General features: G+C 37.4%; 1 protein-coding gene across 2 annotated transcripts in view; it reads left to right on the top strand.

The window, feature by feature from the left end:
• The window catches only part of grid1b (glutamate receptor, ionotropic, delta 1b), a 483,532-nt gene extending 469,007 nt beyond the window's left edge, over positions 1–14,525 (top strand). Inside the window, exons 14-17 of one of the 2 annotated variants that reach the window (XM_059531953.1) lie at positions 4,450–4,616; positions 7,595–7,835; positions 9,330–9,468; positions 13,408–14,525. In XM_059531953.1, the coding sequence (XP_059387936.1) occupies positions 4,450–4,616; positions 7,595–7,835; positions 9,330–9,468; positions 13,408–13,805 (945 nt within the window). In that variant the 3' untranslated portion in view covers positions 13,806–14,525. The remainder of the gene's footprint in view (positions 1–4,449; positions 4,617–7,594; positions 7,836–9,329; positions 9,469–13,407) is intronic. The other variant, XM_059531954.1, reaches the window with a different exon arrangement.
• Positions 14,526–20,727: the final 6,202 nt, after the last annotated feature.

The raw sequence follows: 20,727 nt of genomic DNA on the forward strand, positions 1-20,727 counted from the left end.
GGGCATGCAGAACAAGGCATTAATGTGTGCTTTATAAGTACCAGTGTTGGGGAGTAACTAGTTACATGTAACGGCGTTACGTAATTTAATTACAAGATTATTGTAACTGTAATTAGTTACAGTTACTACGAAAAAATAAGTAATTAAATTACAGTTACTTTTGAAATTTTAACGATTACAAAGTGGATTACATTTGAATATTTACACACATCCACATACAGATTTAACTGTTTTCTTTCCCAAATTGCACTGACTATTCTGAGACATACCGCCCTAATAATTTCACGGGATGCGGAAACACAGTCTGGTTCGTAGATCCAGTCATAAAAACGAAATGCCTAACGCGGACGGAATATGCCACATTTTGGATGACTAAATCAAAAGTAGGTCAGTACACTTGAATCAAAACATGACATGGACTAGTGTCTGTCAATATTAAGCCCCAAAAATGCAATATATGACTTGCACATTCTGCGTGTCTGTGGAAATCAGGCGCGGACTGGACACCAGGAGAAACGGGGCAATTCCCGGTGGCCTGGCAGCCGATTTTGCCCTCTATTTTAATATTGTAATTGTATAATTGCACGCCGAATGTACTAAAGCGATCATTTGCGAATCCGCCATTTGATAATTAAATCTCTAATAAGTCATGAAGTGTTAGGCCGGGTTCACACCGCAAGCTGCAGCAGAGCAGAAGCAGCGCGTATTTTTTTCGGCGCCTATGTTAACAGATGAGAGCGTTCACACCGCACGCAGAAGCTGCGCGGCAGAGCGCAGCAGAAGCAGAGCAGAAGCAGCAGTGCCGCGATCGTTTCGGCGCTGGGTCTATTTTTGCTGCGCTGCTGACGCTCAGTTAAAGTGAAAGTACACATTTGGTGGACAGAATAAATATGATTTCACACAAAAAGTGCTCTAAATGCACAAAAAAGCACATATAGAGTGTTTTAACAAGAACTGGATGTTAGGAAAGAAAATTAATATAAAAAAATATGTATAGAAGATAAAGTGACAATGATCAGGGCCAAAATACACATGTACTGAAACGAAAAAGGAATTTTGCCCAAATTTTGCATTAATGATATCTACTGTGTTCTTAGCAAATTACATAACAATGTATGATATTTAAAATCACATTTTTTCTATTTTTTTATTATAATTTTTATTATTATTTTATAATTTTTTTTTTTTTTTTTTTTTACAAAATCTGTTAAAGTACTTACAGTTCTATCCAAAAATAAAAATTTTTTGCCGAAATACAAAAACAACTTTAAATAATTTATATTGCTAGTTTAGCCTTGGAGATTTATTTATTATTAGTAGTCGTATTCTTATAACTAGGCCGAACGGATGTCGTGCTGACAATCATAAACAACAGCACGTGGTGTCACAGGCGGTGGTCTTCAGAGTGCACCTGGAAAGACAATAATGGACGACACTCATCTCATCGTTGAAGTTGAGAAATATCAAGTTCTTTATGATCCACACAATGTACTTTACAAAGACTTGCAGGAGAAGGAAAAAGCATGGGATGAAGCTGCAGCGGCTCAAAGAGACAGCAGTTAAAAAAAACACCAATGTTTCAGGAGTTTAGTACAAAGAATACGTCACATGCTTATTAGATAACTGTATTTAAGTTGATGTATATGCCTTTATTTATTATTCTTTAATTTTCACAAATTTAAAAAAGTAATCAAAAAGTACTCAAAAGTAATTAGTTACATTACTTTAATAAAGTAATTAAAAAAGTTACACTACTATTACATTTTAAACAGGGTAACTTGTAATCTGTAACCTATTACATTTTCAAAGTAACCTTCCCAACACTGATAAGTAATAATAAACAGTCAATATGCCAGTAAAAAGCATGCTAATAGGCAAGTAAATAATAGTGAATAGTATTCAGACTTTTACTATAAGGTGACATTGTTACAGCATAATTACACAAATAAGTACTTAGTAATATTAATTATGTACTTACTAGTTTAAAGCTTAAGGTTAAGGTAGTTACTTCATAGTTATTATTATATTAAGTAATTATGTAACTGTCTCCTAAGTGTTTAAGATTGATAAAGAGTAAAGTATGTCCACCCATCATCCATTCTCAAACCTCTTGTCTGAAGCATACCTGAAGGACTGAAGCAAATCTCACCATGTTATGAAACTCCCTTCTCCATTTGAAAGGGTTGCAGCTTGCTTCTTCAATACAGCAACCATCAGGTGGGAAGCCTGACACATATATCTATACACAAGCCACTTTGGTGTACCGTATGGTGCTCCAGAGTGACCCAACCAGTCATGGCTCCCAGACATTGGGAAGAATTTGTGAGTTCCACCATAGATGATACAGTGAAACTCATTAATTGTCTCAATATAGATGAGACCATCTGAAATGCAACTGGAGCTACGGAACCTGCATGTTTGATAGTTCAGTGAAGCCTGCATGTTTGCTGTCAATATCAATGAAAAGATTTGAATTTTCCAAGCAGTGCTGAAGGAGTATGAATATGAGTACTTACCTGATGTTCTGAAAATGGAATGTGAGTGTCAACTGGAGCTCTAAGTCTATGTTGCTGCATTTCACCAAATCATACCTTTGTAGCTGGTTCGTCTGTGGGCAGGCATTTCTTAATTATAGAAATTGCTAACGCCCAATTGCTCCTGTCTGGAGTTCCGATCAGATGCTTTCAGAGTTATGTTCCAAAGGTGTTATTCATCCTCTTTAGTGCTCAGGCAAGTGCGCAAGCAACCTTTCCCCCACCATTTTGAACAAACAGGTTATATATAATGTCTGGTGCAGGCATTAAATGTTTGCGTGAAGCACACCTACAGGTTCAGCCTGTCAGAGAGCTTTTTTTTTTTAAATGTATTTCCCAGGATGTGCAAAAGGTATATCTTCACATATTTACTGCGCACATGAATCACAGGGTTTATTGTGCTCTACTGGAGTGAAATTCCACCCATTAAGGGGTATGGCCTCCCCGTGGCAATGGTGTCTTCAGGACATGATGATGGGCTAATCCTGGTCCTTACTTGTTATAAGTTAATTTATTTGCTTCGTTGTGTATTGTCCATACTCTTCTTTATTATGGTTTACAGCATCTTGGTATTATTTTCCTTTCCTGTTCTCCTACGTGTTTGGTTTATGAATTTTGTATCAATAAATGCATCGCTGTGATTATATCCTACCTCCAATCCTCATTGCTCCTAAACCCAGGTGTGACATCTAGACCATTTATTAACCATGTATTTACCATTTACCAGTTTGCACAAGGTCAATATGATTTGCCATAAAATGTTGCCTACAGTTTTCTAAACTGCAGGATGTACTAAATGAAAAAAAGCAACCATAATACCTCTGTAGTTTCCTTAAGCATTAAACAGGACTGATTGATAACTGGATTTTGATAAATTCACAGTATGATCTTGAGAAACTACTGCACCACTGGGTGGTATGTCTGATTGCTAGATCCATGATTCCCAATTATTTTTTTTTCTTTCATCATCCAATCACATATCTCAGTAAGCAGAAACTAAAACCAACTAAATGCTATTATAGGCAAATATTTATTTTTTATTTTTATTTTTTATATACTGACAGTTTTTGTAGAAGACAATGGCTAAAGAAACATTCCAAATTAAGTTAATTACTGGTTAACTTTTGTTTTTAATAATTAAATTTTTTTATACATTTTATATTTACAGTTGACTAGCACTAGCGTTAACTTGTAGATTACTGGGAAATTATTTTCCATTTAGTATTGGTTGTTAACATTAAACACTGATGACAGATTGTCAATACAAGATGCTTTTCTCTCAAGAGAAGTTTAAAAGTTCTTAATGTACCCTGTCCCTTTTGAAATGAACAACAGACATTGAGTGTAAGTTCTTGAAAAATCAAAGAAACAACTTTCATAAGATCAAAGAGGAAAACTAGAGTTTGATGAAGAAACTTTTAGAGTCCATAATGAGTTGAGGAAATCCTTTTAATTGGCCAGTGAGGGCAGGTTTAGATCAATGAAGCTCCTTTTAACAAGAAAGAACTCAATAGATTATTCAAGATCCAGAAGCCTCCAGGATGTTATTGGAATGATAAAACACTTAAACAATAAAAACTGTAAAGGATAAATAATTATACATTTTTAAGAACATAAATATTCACAGCTAGCTTGAACATTTTAAGTGGCAGACCAGATAGCTACAACCCCATGAATAATAAACAATTAACACTATTATATTTATTGTTTATGGTGTGAAATTGCCTTTACACTGCAATCCAAACCCAGGTTAAAAGTTAATTATTCCAGCGATTTGGTCAGAAAACTCTCTTTAATTAAATCTTAAGATTTTTTATTATTATTATTATTATTATTATTATTATTATTATTATTAATGTATGTATTATTTATTTATTTATTTATTTATTTTTATTTATTTTTTTATTTTTTTCAGGCCAAAAAAGGACCTTACGCATTTTTGTGGGACATGGCTGTGGTGGAGTATGCAGCACTGACAGATGACGACTGTACCATTACTGTAGCTGGCAACAGCATGAGCAGCAAAGGCTACGGCATCGCCATGCAGCATGGGAGTCCTTACCGAGACCTCATCTCCCAAAAGTGAGTATTGCTTGTCTTCCAGCTAAAACATATGCTTCACCTCTTAAAAAAAATAAGATGCATCTGTTGTTCAGGCAAAAGTCATAATTATTTTAAGTTGACCGCTTTGGGGAATACAATGAGCTGTATGGCAAAGAGATGTACTCTAGCTACTAGCTAAACCAATGTGCCATACAAAAAGTGAATCAGGCAAAATATTTAACTGAATTTCACGTTTCTTATGTAATGATATATATTATGTTGTTTAGTGTGTGATTTCAAGAGATCCCCATAGAAATATCATGCAAAACCATGTCAAGATTCTGTAGACATGTTTCAGAAGTTTTTCATTAACCTGCTTCAGTTTCCACATAAATGACTCTCAAAGTCACAGGAACTTTCACAAACATTCTTTATTACCCACAAGCCTTGATTTGACATTACCAGTTGTTTCTTAGGTTTAGTTTTACATGCATAGCCAATTGATCCCTTTGTGAATGTAACAGATGCCAGCAGACTGTTTAAAGCTCTACATAATCACTTTTAACCAATTAAGATTGTTGAATTGCATTGCCTTTGGATTTCATTAAGCTGGATAATGATCTTTGGTTGCCATCTCTCTCACTCTCTATTGAGCTATCTAAAATATATTAGCATGACCCAACCACCAGCAATACCCAGCGTCAAATGCTTTACCTTGTGTTTGGAGATTTATGTCCTAGTTATTGCCTAGTGTTACAGAAAAGCTGACCATGAAACACCACCTATAACCCTAAATATTGCAACTTTTGAGGGGAAAACCATTTGAAGTGGTGTCTGAAACCATAGTGGATATTATCGAGTGCACCCATTCAATCACATAATGCAACACAATAATAAGTGTACAACCAACGTACACTCAACAGCTAGAGAATACGCAAAATGTACTGTGAGGGTTGTGACAAATTAATTCCTTCATCTCACCAGAAGATGTTATGTCCAGATGAATCATCCACACTTTCCCAATAGCTGGTCCAATTACTGACATTATGGCAACTGTAAAGTGTAATATCAGGTATACCTTTTATTAAAACTGACTGTAAATTTTTTTATAGAATTATTAATTAAAAGAGGTTTATACATGCTAGTTTCCATTACATATTTCAAGTTAAATATTTGTATTAATACTGGAGGTGCTAGTTTGCAAAGTTTTCTAATGATTATTAAACTGCAAGCACAACCTATGTGTGACGAGTGGGGCGGGGCCGAGGGACGTGGGAACGAGCGAGTCTGGTGGAGTGATTGGGAAATGAACGACACCTGTTCGACCCACCGGTCTTGAGTCCCACGGAGGAGATGGAAGGATATAAAACAGGAGTGACGACAGTGAAGGACGAGAGAGGACCAGGCCTGGGCTTTATTTTATGTTTTGGTTTTTATTTGTGCGCATCAGTCGTCCGCGAGGGGCTGATGCGCTGTTTTGTGTTTATTTTGATTATTAAAGTTTCATTTTGTTTGTCCGCCGGCTTCTTCCCGATGATAATGGAGTTTTGATTATTACACTATGCAATAGCAGCAGCCCTTCCGACACACTCAGTATCCAAATTCTTACACTCATTTTTATTCACTCTTTCAGCTGGACTATATTAATGGATTAATATAGGGAATAGTTAATAAGGTTATAGGGGGTGATTTCGGAAACAGGACAAGGCTTAAATACAAAAGATAAACAAGAGAGCATAGGACACCTGGGGACACAATCAAGGGCAATGAAACAAATGAAACTGCAAAAGACTACAAACTGTAGAAACAGTTACAACAAACTTCAAACTCATGTCCAAACACAAGACAAAACTGGGAACATGTGAAACCCAACACTTGCAATGTTTGCAAGCAATAAATACATAAATCTGCATGACAAGTGTTCTGGACAGCTGACCTGTTGGCTGACCTGTTGGGGACGAAGACAGCAGAGAAGTGCTCTCACTCGACACAGTGGAGTGAATCGTTTTGTTAACTCTGTGGTTTATTATGTTAATTCGAGCGTGTGATCATGCAGGTCTAATTGGAAGGTGCCTGTTATAATGTAATGATCAAGGCTCTGGACTCTGGTCTTTTTCTATAACAAACTTTTAAATATTTTCTATAAAAACGTTAATGTCCTGGCAGTGACGAATGTCTTGTTTTATATTTACTTTACATTAATGTTATAAGTTGAGATTTGGGTTAAATATTTTAACTGCTACTATGTAAATGGAACACTGATGTAAAAAGCACATAATTTTTTTTACTGTTTATAAACCGAATGTTATTACACTTTTGTTCATATAGCAGTAGACCTACTTTTAAATGAAAAAAAAAAAGAGCTCAATTTACTACTTTGGAATGCATTCTTAGTTTTGTGCATACGGTTAGCTACTGTAAGTGATTTATGTGTATCTAGTGGCACCAAACAGAGCTGCAAAAATAACTAGATTTTTTACAGAAAAAGTATGTAGTATTTGCCTGTGCAAAACACAGGGTATTTACTGGGGCACTGCCCTGTACTTTCAGTGGTGTTATGAATAAGTTGCTAGGTGGTTGCAAGTTGGTCCAATCTTATGGCAATTTAATGTGGTAAACATTTTACTTTTTGGTGGCTAATTTGTATGATTTTATTTGTACATTTTCAAATGACAGCATATTCCACGGTGATGGTTATAGTATTGTGGTTAGGGGTAGACCTTCATGCTTGCTTTGTTCAAAAAATTCACCTTGGACAAATTCATATGAACTCATCATGTTCAACATCTACAAAAAAATTCCAAACAGTTTCTCAAACCTTCCCATTAGTTAACAAACAAACATCCCTACACAAACAGACACAGACTCACACACATACAAGTTTACTGATTGGTTAACCTGCTTAATATATAGTGCTGCGTAATTTTTATATTTTTTTTTCAATACAAATAAGGAAATTAAACAACCATATGTAAAACTTCACACAAAATAAGTACATTCCATGTCATTCTTCACAGGATTCTGGAGTTGCAGGAGAAAGGAGACCTGGATGTCTTGAAACAGAAGTGGTGGCCTCGGACTGGCCGCTGTGACCTCAACAGCCACAGTAATGCCCAACCTGATGGTCGGTCGCTCAAGCTGCATAGCTTCGCTGGCGTTTTCTGCATCCTAGCAGCGGGGCTCCTGTTGGCCTGTCTGGTGGCCGCCCTGGAAATGTGGTGGAACAGCAATCGCTGCCGACAAGAGCAGCCCAAAGAGGTGACCGAGCTCAGGCCGCGGAAGACAGAGCAGGGAGAGGACACTGCCACACTCTACTTTAAGGATCCCGCAGCAGACGCGAGCCCCGATTTAGTCGAGCTCCAGTATACACAGTTATAGGTGTGCCCTGATGAAATCAAAATTGGTCTGCTCGCCTACTTAAGATAACAACAGATTTTATTTGAATGAATGAATTATTTGTGCTTGGGGTGTGCACAGTGCCCTTGATGAAGCAGGCTTTACAATTTAGAATGCCACATTTGCTAATAAGCTGTGATTGAATGACCATTTTGAACATGACAGCTCTGCTTCAGAACCTAGTGAGTTGCTGTGTACTGTATATAACAGGCAACCACCTTCCATGGTAGCATTCTAACTGAAATGGAACCTCACTACATAGACAGCCACTTTTATAGTTCTGCTTTTTGAGCTAAATTCCAAAATTGCAATTAGCATACTGGTAAGTTAAAATGTGATACTCCAAAAAATACATAGTGCACAAGTTATTTTATTGACACCTTTCAGTATTGAATGCATTTTCAGCACTATATAATAATATTGTTATAATGTATAATATAGATAATTTGTGTTTATTCATTGAGCTCATGGCACTGCATTCAGAAAAATCTTTTCTCTAAAAAACAAATGCAGTAATGCTTTCAATTTTGACTAAGAATAAGGTATCTAATCTTACTTCTGGATGAGGTTTGACATTGTGACATGCCTATGATACCTTGAAGTGTGTCTAGGCTGACATTTGGAACAGAGTTACTATATACCACCAATTACATTTTTCTTAAATAAGAATAGTATGCACTTTTTCATTCCCAAGTTCTCTATGGAGACTCAATCATATTACTCTTTTTTTTATATTATTCAAAATGATTATCAGACTATTTTCAGCAAAAAGTATAAAATTGTTTCAGAGCAACTTGCACCTTGGCAGTGGAAAATCTTACAAATGTTTTCCCAGAATTCTATACCAGAAATTTTCTTAGATCTTTGGTAATCTTGCAATGATCGACTCTTTAATTTTTTTCTTTCTTCCATTCAGTGTTTTAAACAACACGTGGTACAATCACATGTCTAACTTTGGTGTTCTCTTCAAATCACCTATTTCTAAATATCTGAATAATTGCTTCACTTTATAACTTCTTTTATAAGCCTTTCTAAATACTCGTACACTGCTATTGAAACTGTATGTAATAGACTGGACCTGGGTTAATGTGGATCCGTAAACTAAAGTGTGTGCAAATTGAGTGCTTGCATGATTCTGTCTGCTGAGATATTCTTAAAAAAAAAAAAAAAAAGAGCCACCCAAAAAACATAACTCAAACCCCAAACAGTCAATAATCCCTAGTAATTTAATGTGTGACATCCTGTTGCAATTATATGTCAATGTGGACAAGTTTTATGGAATTTAATTATTGGATTTATCTATCTCTATATTTTCTATTTTACATTTATTCTTCATTTCTTTATGATCTCATGCAGGTTACTAAGGATTACAGACTGGCAAGGGTTTCTGGTCCATTGACATATAATGATATTGCTACTGCTTCATCGGAGGGGAGCAAGGACATTTGGACAGACAGAGAAAGAGACTGGGATGAAGCAGAAGCTATTGACACAGGTCAGAATAGAATTGTAGGCCTCTTTTTTGATTGGCTGGGAATTAACCGGACCAGATGTAGAAGCAATGTAACATAATTTTTATTTTTTTTTATTTTGTGTTTTAGTTGCCTCATTTAGCAGATTCATCTTCCAAATTGTGTTGGGTTCAGAATGACGCCTCTGCCTTTCCTGCATTTTTTTTTTTTTTTTTTTTTTTTTTTTTTTTTATACGAATAGCACAGTACCACATTAATTATGATAAATGATATCCCAGTTCAATCAAAATCAGTGTTAAACACACTTCAGCTGTTTAATTCTTGGCATTTATTTTTTGAGACATTAAGCTATTGCAACATGATTATGAACATATTTTAAGAGTTCCACTACTTGTGGCAGAGATGACTTATTTAATGTGGATCTCTTTCCTGAATCTGTGATGTACATTTATGTAATCACTCTATAATTTAAATTACTAAACACTAAAGAAATCTCATAATTCTGTTATAAATTATGCTTGGTTCATTTACCTACCTTCAGACAAAGGTGAGGATACATCAAATTCAGTCAAGTGCTTGCTTATTGGTGCAAATGAAATGAAATCAATGAAAGAAGCAGCAAGACTCCAGAAGGATAAATTTCATTGCAAATAGCGTCGGTAGGGCAGCAGATGTCTTGGATTTAACGAGAAGGAAAATCACAATATCACAATCAGAATAGGACTCAAATTTATACTTTAGAATCATTAAGATTCTTAACAAGATCTGCTAGTAAGAAGGTTAGCTGGATATTACTGCATGGCCTGAATAAAATCTAGAACACACTCTCTTTATATTTGATTGGAAAGCTTGATGCTCAGTTTTTTGTTTAAAAATTAACCTGTTCATTAAATTATGATGATTGACATGAAAGCTGAGTTTGGGTAGTTTCACCACCTGTTATCTGTTTGCAATAATAAAGCTAGGTCTCTGAACCTGTGTTATTTTATTTTCTGCAAACTGTGGATACAGTGTACAAGTCACAATTTACCATCTGTTGATTGACCACGGTGAAATGGCTAAATAAATAGAAAAACTATTTATAGGATAAGAGGAGTAAATTGTCATATTTCAGCACATTCAATTACAGTAATCAGATCTAAAAAAATATTGCATCTCTAAAGAGTCTAAAGTCATTGCGGTACCTATGCAATTCTCCACTGGAATGAATGAAAAGGTGGCTGTAGTCTGACAGAAACCAAAATAAAACACATAATTAAGTGTTTGTAGCTGAGTAGAAGAACTCATGTTATTTCCTTTAGTTCAGTTATTTATTTATTTTATTTATTTATTTTTGAGTTTCCTTAAACTCAAAAATAAATACTGTATATATACATACATATATAAATCTTACGTCATTACACCTTAAATGTTAACCCAACTCTTTTCATTAGTTTTATTTGGATTACTGGACAGCGATGAGATTGTGGGAAATTTGTGGAAGCATGTATCCCCTTGAAAATATTTGTAGTCTGCTTCAACCTAACCTAACAGACTAATTTACCCAGTGCAATTGCTTTGCAATTCCAGACTTAACTCCTGACCTATCCCTCCCTTAAGCTTCATTACTCTCTAATGTGTCTTTGCATTTGATGCTGCAAAGCTTCATTAATCTACATATTTAAGGATGCTGTGAGATCTTAACAAATAATTTTTGTGTAACAGATTCCTTACTTTGACAGTGGTATACTCTAGAGCCAATCTGTATTTATTCTGCATAATTCTAAAAAATAAATATTCAATATGAAAAGTAGATAAGTTGAGGCCTATGGACTACAGTAGTTAGGTCTGTCCACCTTGGTTTTGAATTACAGTACTAAATTTAATTTATAAAGTTCAAATAGTATTCAAGCAATGGAGCAATATTCTCTATTTCTTTTTCTTTTCTTTTCTTTTCTTTTCTTTTCTTTTCTTTTCTTTTCAGTGTAATGTTTTATTGTTTGGTCCATATAGTCTCTGAACTTTATAATTCCTATAGAGAAAACATTTACAGATTAATTACTTATTGAACACATGTTAATAATAAGCAACTGCTCTTAACTAACGTTAAGGGCGTCATTATATTTTATGCTCACTGAGCTAATTTCTTAAAATATCTATTTTGCTGGTTAAAATGAATGTCTTGTATTTTTGTAAATAGTAATTAATTTGTTGCATATACATAATCTGTGCTCATAAGCTCACAACTATCTAAAACCTAGCCAGTTCTCAATGATATAAAGCACGTAACAGGCACATAAATGTACTGTAACAATAATTAATTTATAACAATTGTATTAGCAACAATTTCTTGTTCTCTCAGGCTAAGAACTGACTCGGGTTTTCATTCAAATTTCAGTTGTTTACAGGATGTTCTTGCTCAAAAAACAAAAAACTGTGCAGCTCCGTCCTTCTTTCAAAAAAACAAAAAACAAAAACAGAGAAATCCATTACAGAATGAAGATGAGAGGTGTTTAACGAATATATATATAAATCCATAATAATATACATAAAATTTAATTTAATTTAAATTAAAATTAAATCTACTCATACACTTCTAACTATAATGTTAGATATAGTTATTCAAATGATGACTCTTACAACAATAATAAGTGCACATTTATTAATTAAATACATCTTTATATAAATTATTGCATTTATTAATTAAATACATCTTTATATAAATATATTGCAAATACATTATTTCAAGTATTCTGAATTCATATAAAACTAAAATACCACTAATATCAGTGTAATTGTAATGAGACAGTGGTGTTGGGATCCATGTGCATCTTTATTAAATAACAAGGAAGGTCAGACAGGCAGAGATTGGGCACTGGCGTCAGATACAACATAGGCTTGGCAGAATCATAAACAGAGTTCATAAGCAATATCAGGGCAATCGGCAAACCGACAATAGTACAGTACTACAAGGCAGGCAGACTCAGATTAGGTAGGCGGCTATCAAACGTCAATGGGTAAACAATCCAGGTAAACAACAGGAGATCATACACAGGGAAAATGCTCAAAAAAGTGTGCAGGGCAAAACAAGACTTTGCAATGAGCACAACGAAGGTTCATTCTTAAATAGGCCAGTCAATGGAAAATACTTGAGCAGGTGATTAGTCTCAGGTACAGGACATTGTGGGAGGCTGACTAGTACTCCGATGATGATTCCCGTGGTGGTGATCGGAGGGAGCCACAGAGGCTGAATTTGTCACACTAATGTAGATAAAATCTGGATCTGTGGTGACGATCCTTGAGGAAGCAACATTAGCTTTTCACCTGGACTTAATTTTCTCATAGTTTTTATTTCCATTATGCAGTTGTTTAACATTTTTATGTTTTGAATTGTAGTACAAGAAACAAATTATGGTTAATTAAGTTATTTGACACAGAATGCAGCATATACGTACTATACATCACAATATAAACTCCACACTTTTTTAGGCAAAAAAAAAAAAAAAAAATTATAATTATATTAATTAAATATGAGCTTGAAACTAACTTTGAAAGCACTTTAAATTACTGAATTCCAAGTACACTTTTTCAAAATGCATGCTGTTTTAACTTATAATTAACTACAATCATCATTCCTGTACATGTTAATGTTGAAGTCTTTTATGAAATGCAGGTTGGCTCCAGCACTTAAGTTGTTAGTGATGTTAAATGTCATGGCAGGTTTAGTTTCACTCGAGTATTATTAGTTTACATGCTCACTGGCCAAATTTGATTTCAAGGTGCACATTCTATAAAACGTCTTTTTCAAACACTTTTCTACACTCTGAAATTTCCAATTGGGTCTTTTTTTAGTAAATTCACAACACACCCTGCAGTAACTCAAATAAGCCTTACTTGCATGGAGCATAAAATCAAAAAATCCCATCCTGGAACCAGCAGATCTCAGCCTCTCTGTCCCTCCTTTCTTCTCTCACCCTCTCTAGGACAAGGAGGTGAACCTGGAACAGGTGCGTCAGCGTATGAACAGTCTTATGGACGAGGACATGGCACACAAGCAGATCCCCGCACCATCTATCGAGATCTCTGCCCTGGACATCGACAGCATGCCGCCCAGCCAGCAGCGGGAGGCTGTGCGAGACTACCCGGGCACGGGCCTGTCTGTGAGCACCTTCCTCCCGGAGCATCCTCATGGGGTGGGCCGGACTCTGGCCCAGGGTCCTGGCAGCACCCTACCCCTTCCTCTCAGCAGCTCCACCATGCCCTCCATCCAATGCAAACACAGGGCTCCCAACGGGGGCCTATTCCGACAGAGTCCCGCCAAGACGCCCATGCCAATGTCCTACCAATCAGTACCAGGAGGACCCATCCCAGAAGCTACTGAGCATAGTACATCCATCTAAGGCCATCGTCACCATGGACTGCCTCACACTTACTTTTCAAAGGAAGAAAGCTGTGGTGCAGTTGAGCTTTGAAAACTGTGGCGGTGTAAAAAGGGGGTGTACGTAGAGATTTTTATTATGAAAAAAAACAAAAAAAAAAAAACAAGATATCTTTTTTTTTTCTTGTACATATTTGTAAATACTGAAAAAGCAAAGTAAGTAAAACTGTATTTTGAATATTCTCAATTTTTGAAGTTGAGTTACAAAAACAATTGAACAACAACAACAAAAAAAGGACACATAAAAATAGTTAAAAACGACTGTTTGAATGGCTTTGTGAATTTTGTTCTCTATGGGTAAACACTCAAATTCATTGTGATTGTTTTCTAAGTGCCGAAATAAAAGATGTCTCTCCACGTTTTGTTTATAGATGATCGTGCACAGCTGTAGGAACCCAAAAACTGAGCGCTGATAATTATGCACCCCTTTTACAATCATAAACAATCATAAATCTTCAACCTGCAAACAGTGAGGCTATTTTAATTTTGCTTCCTTTTCTGATTTTGGTTGTTGATTACTGATATAGATTTATGTGCTTGCATTGAGTTGATGTTGTTTATGGGTTTACTGAACAAGCAAAGGCTAACCATTCAAAATAGTATAGCAGTGACTTGTGCGGAAATGCCTATTAAGACAAGCTAAAACTTTGCAATCAAGGGAAAAGCACTGAAGAAAGGTTTGTATTTGTTTTTGTTTTTTACTGTGTTTTCAGAATATTATGAGACCATGAATCCATGAGCACAACCAGCCCAGAGAGAACAATTATATTCCAGAAACATAACAGTGTCACTTTAATTGGTCGTACATCAAGGATATTTTACACCAGTTCATGCTGTCATTTGTAAAACAGCTGTATAATCATTGCTTTTTTGATAATCTGTCAAAGATTTTTGTTTTTGTTTTGTTTGTTTTTTTACTGTACAACACTTCTCACAGAGTATATATACAAAATTTTTTACAAAAATAATTTACATGTTGTGATATCTTTTTTCCTAATGAGTTGCAAGGTAATACTGTATGTGATTGGTGTAAATGAAGCCATGTTGGTATGCCCACAACTGGACAAAGATCTCTTGCAGGCAATTCTAAATAGTCATATATAACAAAAATATGAATTATTTTTACTGTACAATTAAACTTGTACATTTCTTTTTACATGCTGATTATTTTATAGTTTTTCAGGAGGTTCAGACAAATTATGAATCTCAGCCATGTTATGTTAGTGATCTAAACCAGAACAACCTTATACACTCACTCCATTTACAGCAATCTGTGTGTACTTACCTGTTGCAATTCCACAGACCCTCTAAAGTTTGCCGTTCGTCAGCTCATAAAGAAAATAACATTTGTTCAGCGTGGAGCACCAGTTTCAGAGAAGATTTCACCCTGCACATGCTTCTCAGTCATAACGCAAGGTTGTATCCTGTATATTTTGTACAAGTCCAAGTAGTTACTAATGTGAACCAAAGTGATATATTACACCGTGTAACACAACCTGTGGCTTTGAGATGCCGACAGTGGTGGTAAGGATGTGTAATTTGTAGGGTTATGTGTCTTCACTGCCTTACACTTGTGCCCCTTTGATTTCAGATTAAAAAAAAAAAAAATCCAATATTCCATGAAATATAACAGTATCATAGCATAGTCTGTAACATTACATCTAAGGGAGACTCTTATTTTATTTATGAATATGCTGCTTGGAGTTTATTAATCTTTAATAAAGAAATATGGTTTACATTGTTTGACTGATGCTTCAGTAATTTTGCAGTTGTAATTTGGTGAAATACTGATGTTTGTTGGGTACAGATGAAGATAAAGTACATCTTCATAATCGTCAAACTTTTGTACCTTAGTATATTTTCTTTCTTCAAATTATTATTCAATTTGTGTTCCTGAGCATTGCGTTTCATATTTTCAGACCTGTTTCTGAGAACATCAGAAATTAAATTAGTTTATGGCTCATCAGATGTAGTAGGACACATTCACAGTTTGATGAAGAAAATTCCCTGAAATAGTTGTTGGATGAAGCCAGGCCATACTGTATTTGTTGCAGTGACATACCAAATATCTTCTCAACAGCATATGCTGTTCCCACATTTTTTGTGGTGATGTTATAGTAACTATAAACAAATTTGAAATACATATAAAAATGTATTGCAAAATTGACCTGAAGTCATGTCATGAGAGACTGTTCATATGCAAATTAAATAATATTTATAATATTTACAAACTGTATAATGAAGCAATAAATTGTGATTTATAAAGTTTTTAAACAGTTTAGGGGCTTAGTTAAGCACAGACCAGAACACCAGGTTAACTTTTCTAAAATGACTATGAATAGAAGTTTCACTGGGCTTATTGCTTTTATACAATGTAAAACTGATGTAAAGATATCGTTCCCGGTAACTTGACTGTAACCTTGTTTCCTGAGAAAGCGGAATGAGATGCTGCGCTGCTCAGCGCATTGGGAAACGTCTTATTCATGACCAGCTGTGAATAATGTGTGTAACACGTCGATAGAATTGACCCGGCGGTAATATAGCGTCGGTTGATGACGTAATCAGAGCATGCCTGCAACACGGGGCTATAAATAAATAAGCCACAGGTGCATCAACAGGACATTTTGTCTGAAAAGCAGTCCTGGGACATATTCAGCATGGCAACGCAGCACAGCATCTCGTTCTGCTTTCTCAGGGAACAAGGTTACAGTCAAGTAACCGGGAACATTCCCTTTCGAAAGCTTTAGTCGATGCTGCGCTGCTCAGCGCACTGGGAAAGAGAATACCCACACCGCCGTGCTTGTAAATTTCTGGACCCCTAAGGTTGTGCAGGTGTGCTACCAAACCACCATAACAAATTAACAGTTGCGGCGACTTATGCCACTGGCTAGTGCGGTGGACGTAACTCTGAAGAGCACGGACTGGACACAGTCTATAAGATTTATCCTGCTCCGGCGTTGTGAATGGCGGAGGGCAGAAGGCCTCTAGAATGACCGGATGTACAGCCAAAAATGGAACCTTAGGCAGGTAATCAGGATGAGGATGCAAAATCACTTTCATCCTCCCTGGTGCAAAGTCTAAGCATGATGGTGAGATAGACAGAGCTTGCATATCCCCAATTCTCTTCAAAGAAGTTATTGCCATGAGAAAAAAAAAAAATTAGAGTAAGAAGCCTATCAGACACTGATTCTAAAGGTTCAAAGGGGGTTTCAACCAGACCCTCGAGAACTATAGCTAAGTCCCAAGAAGGCTTCTTAATTTTTACTGTAGGCCATAGTCGTCTGGCCCCACAAAGGAAGCGAGAGAGCAGAGGGTGTCTCCCGAGTGGTATCCCGTCAATCAAGGTTTGGCAAGCTGAAAGAGCAGCCACATAAACCTTAAGAGTAGCAGGACATGTGCCTGTTGACAATTTCTCTTGCATGAAGCCCAGAACTGAAGCAAGATGGCAGTTGACTGGATCTAGATTGTGTACCACACACGACCTCTCAAAGACACCCCATTTACTGGCATAACTCTGTCTGGTGGAGGAAGCCCTAGCACTAAGAATGGTATCAATAACATCCGGTAAAAGCCCTGTGTTCCTCAGTTGGTTACCTTCAGGGGCTAAACATGAAGATTCCACAGTTCGGGCCTGGGATGGAATATCGTGCCCCCTGCCTGAGACAGAAGGTCCCTCCTCTCCGGAATCGCCCATGGCGAGCTCTCGAGGAGAGATATTATCTCCGAGAACCATACTCTGTTCGGCCAATGTGGCGCTATCAGCAAGAGGCAAGACCTTTGTTGGCGGACTCTGGCTAGGACTCCTGGGAGCAGAGAAACTGGTGCAAACGCATAAAGGCGCATTTTGGGCCATGTGTGCGCCATTGCATCCAGACCCAGGGGGGCTGGGTGACTCAGAGAGAAGTAGAGGGGACATTGCGCTGTCTGATGGGAGGCGAAGAGGTCCACCTCTGCTTCATAAAATTTTCTCCAAATATGTTTCACTACCTTTGGGTGGAGTTTCCATTCCCCCGTCCGTAGTAGTCTGTCTGGACAGTGTATCCGCTCCCACATTAAAACGCCCTGGATGTAAACTGCCCTGAGTGAAAGGAGGTTGTCCTGGGCCCAAAGAAAAATATGCCTCGCTCTCTCCAGCATGGGCGCCAGAGCGTCAGGACTTCCTCTTCTTATTAACAATAGTCCAGAGGTCTGGCTTGGGGGGTTGCTGAGCACGGTGAACTTATCCCCAATTCCTACGAGGGGGAGCACGGTCTGCCACACTCTGCTTTTTAACCTCCCTGATTTTTGAACGATCGGGGCGAGGCTGGGTGGCTGATGGCCCCTCCCCTTGAGTGCATGAGGAAGCAACTGAACGAACGCTTCTTCATGTTTCTTTACTTCCCTAAACCTGTTGACAACCATATTAACCGAATCGCCAAACGGGCAAGATGGAGAGATAGGGGAGTTCCTTCTCTTTAATGCCCATCAAATTAATCCACAGATGTCTCTCCATGCTGACTAAAGCTGACATAGACCAGCCAATGGCACAAGCCGTCTGCTTGGTCGCACTGAGAGATAAATCTGTGGCACGACGAAGCTCATCGAATGCTTCCTCAACAGGTCAGCTTGGTATGCCTGTAAGACTGCCATAGTGTGCAGGGCAGCACCAGCTTGACCTGCAGCTTGGTAAGCTTTACCCACTAGCGATGATGTTATTTTACAAGGTTTAGTGGGGAGAGTAGGTTTCTCAACCGAGGATGCAGATTTGGGTTAGAGATAGCTCCCAAGCGTCTCTTCAACCCGAGGCATCTCCGAATACCCCCACGACTTTGCATCCACGATAGTTGAAAAAATTCTACGTTGAGGGCACAAAGATGCGGGAAGTATACAGTTTGCTCCATGACTTTGACAGCTCATCATGGAGGTCCACGAAAAAGGGAACAGACTGATGTTGCGGTGTCTCTCTCCTACCACCCGACAGGAACCTGTCCTCCAGCTTACTATGTTTGTGGGTCTCTTGTTCCCGTGTCAAGCTGTAGCCTGTACCGCACGAGTAACCACCTCGAGCAGTTCCTCGACCGATTTCCTCTCGCGAGAGGAATGCTCAGAGGTGGGCTGCTCATGGCCCGAAGACCCAAGAGATATTTCATCATCCCCATGAACTGAAGAAGCACCAGAGCGTGCTTCGAGATCATTAAAGAGGATGCGTGGATCTGGTGACACCATAAGCAAAAGGGACGGGGCTGTCGCTCGCTCGTCATGCCGATCCGCACGAGAGCCCTTCAATGAAAAGGTGGTTGCGGTCTGAAAATAGTTCAGACGAGCACGAAGCATCTTCACTGAGAGCAGTTCACAATGCTCGCACTCACCCGTCTCTAAAGCCAGAACTGCGTGCTCTTCCCTCAAACAAATAAAACAGTAATCATGTGTATGCAGCTCATACATAGGACAAGAGCATGGAGGAACACAACACTTAACGTTTCGTTGGCTCATCCTACGAAGATCTGTAGCTGACGAAAGGAATCTTCCTGACGCACACATGCACAGAATCATCTGAAGACAAAAGACCTGTTGATGCACCTGTGGCTTATCTATTTATAGCCCTGGGTTGCGGGCACACTCCGATGACGTCATCAACCGAGGCTATATTACCGCCAGGTCAATTCTATCAACGTGTTACACACATTATTCACAGCTGGTCACAAATAAGACGTTTGCCAATGAGCTTTTCCCAGCAGTGCAGCATCGACTGAAGCTTTCGAAAGGGAAGACAGGTATGTGTTTATAGTGTATATATGGTCTATTTTACAATGGCTTTGAATGTGGCTTACCAATAATCAAGGACCAGCACTATCCCTTTTTAAGAAGAGAGATTTGCCCGATCCACAAAAAAATAAAATTATATATATTATAAATAAAAGACTGAAATGTATCTTGAGATCAGCATATTTTCTCATAATTTTCTCCATGGGAATAATTAACTGCATTTTTTAGGACAATTTGAGGCATATCTGGAACTTTATAAAATATTCCTCAAAAAGAGACTACCTAGATATTGTTGCAATGTCAAAACTAATGTGTTGCAGATGAAAGGATGATGTCATCTAGTGAAGTCATCAGAATGTTGCTGGGTAGTACATAATTATAGCTGCATTGTTTAAAAAGCTAAATTTAAGTTAAATCATAATATATCTGTAATTGAATATAAAGCTGCTGTTTTGCTGTAAACTTTCTACTGCTAATACACACTGTAGTGAACATGTATGACCTGCAGCTGCACTAATAGATATACTTCATAGTCCTTGTAAGCAGATGTAGACAGGTGGTGCAGGGGGTGGAGAAAGACATCAATGACAGAGAACTCTGATGCAGTGAGATGCTTGCTTATAGTATGTACTGAAGCAGGCTATTTAAATGTGAGAGCAGATGGATCAAGCAATCATTGGCTGTAAATTACAAGCAGAGGTCTCATTGTTATTGCATCTACATAATTTTGATAATCAAAAGTAATTAATGCATAAATTAGGTGTACATTTCAAAAATCTGTATTGTTCATCATGTTAATTGAGTGAAATCGTGTAATCTAAATTTATAGTATATTGCAATTATGTCATTCATTGGTTAAAAATTAAGGCATGTATCACTACTAAATACAGGTGGAAATGGGGTCTAAAATGGATTACTGAAACCATATATGCTTAGAACACAAACCTAGTACATGCAATGAATGGAGTCCAGAGTGTGTTTGTATCTGTTGCTGCCTCCTAGTACCTCTCAGCTGGAGTTTCATAAAAACTTTTTGGTTACATACTGTAACTCTCATTCCCTGAAGGAAGTAATGGACACAGAGCATAGCTAGGGCTGGGTCTGCCTCCTCCTCCTAACT

This window comes from Carassius carassius, chromosome 40 (assembly GCF_963082965.1).
Source record: "Carassius carassius chromosome 40, fCarCar2.1, whole genome shotgun sequence".
Taxonomy (NCBI): domain Eukaryota; kingdom Metazoa; phylum Chordata; class Actinopteri; order Cypriniformes; family Cyprinidae; genus Carassius; species Carassius carassius.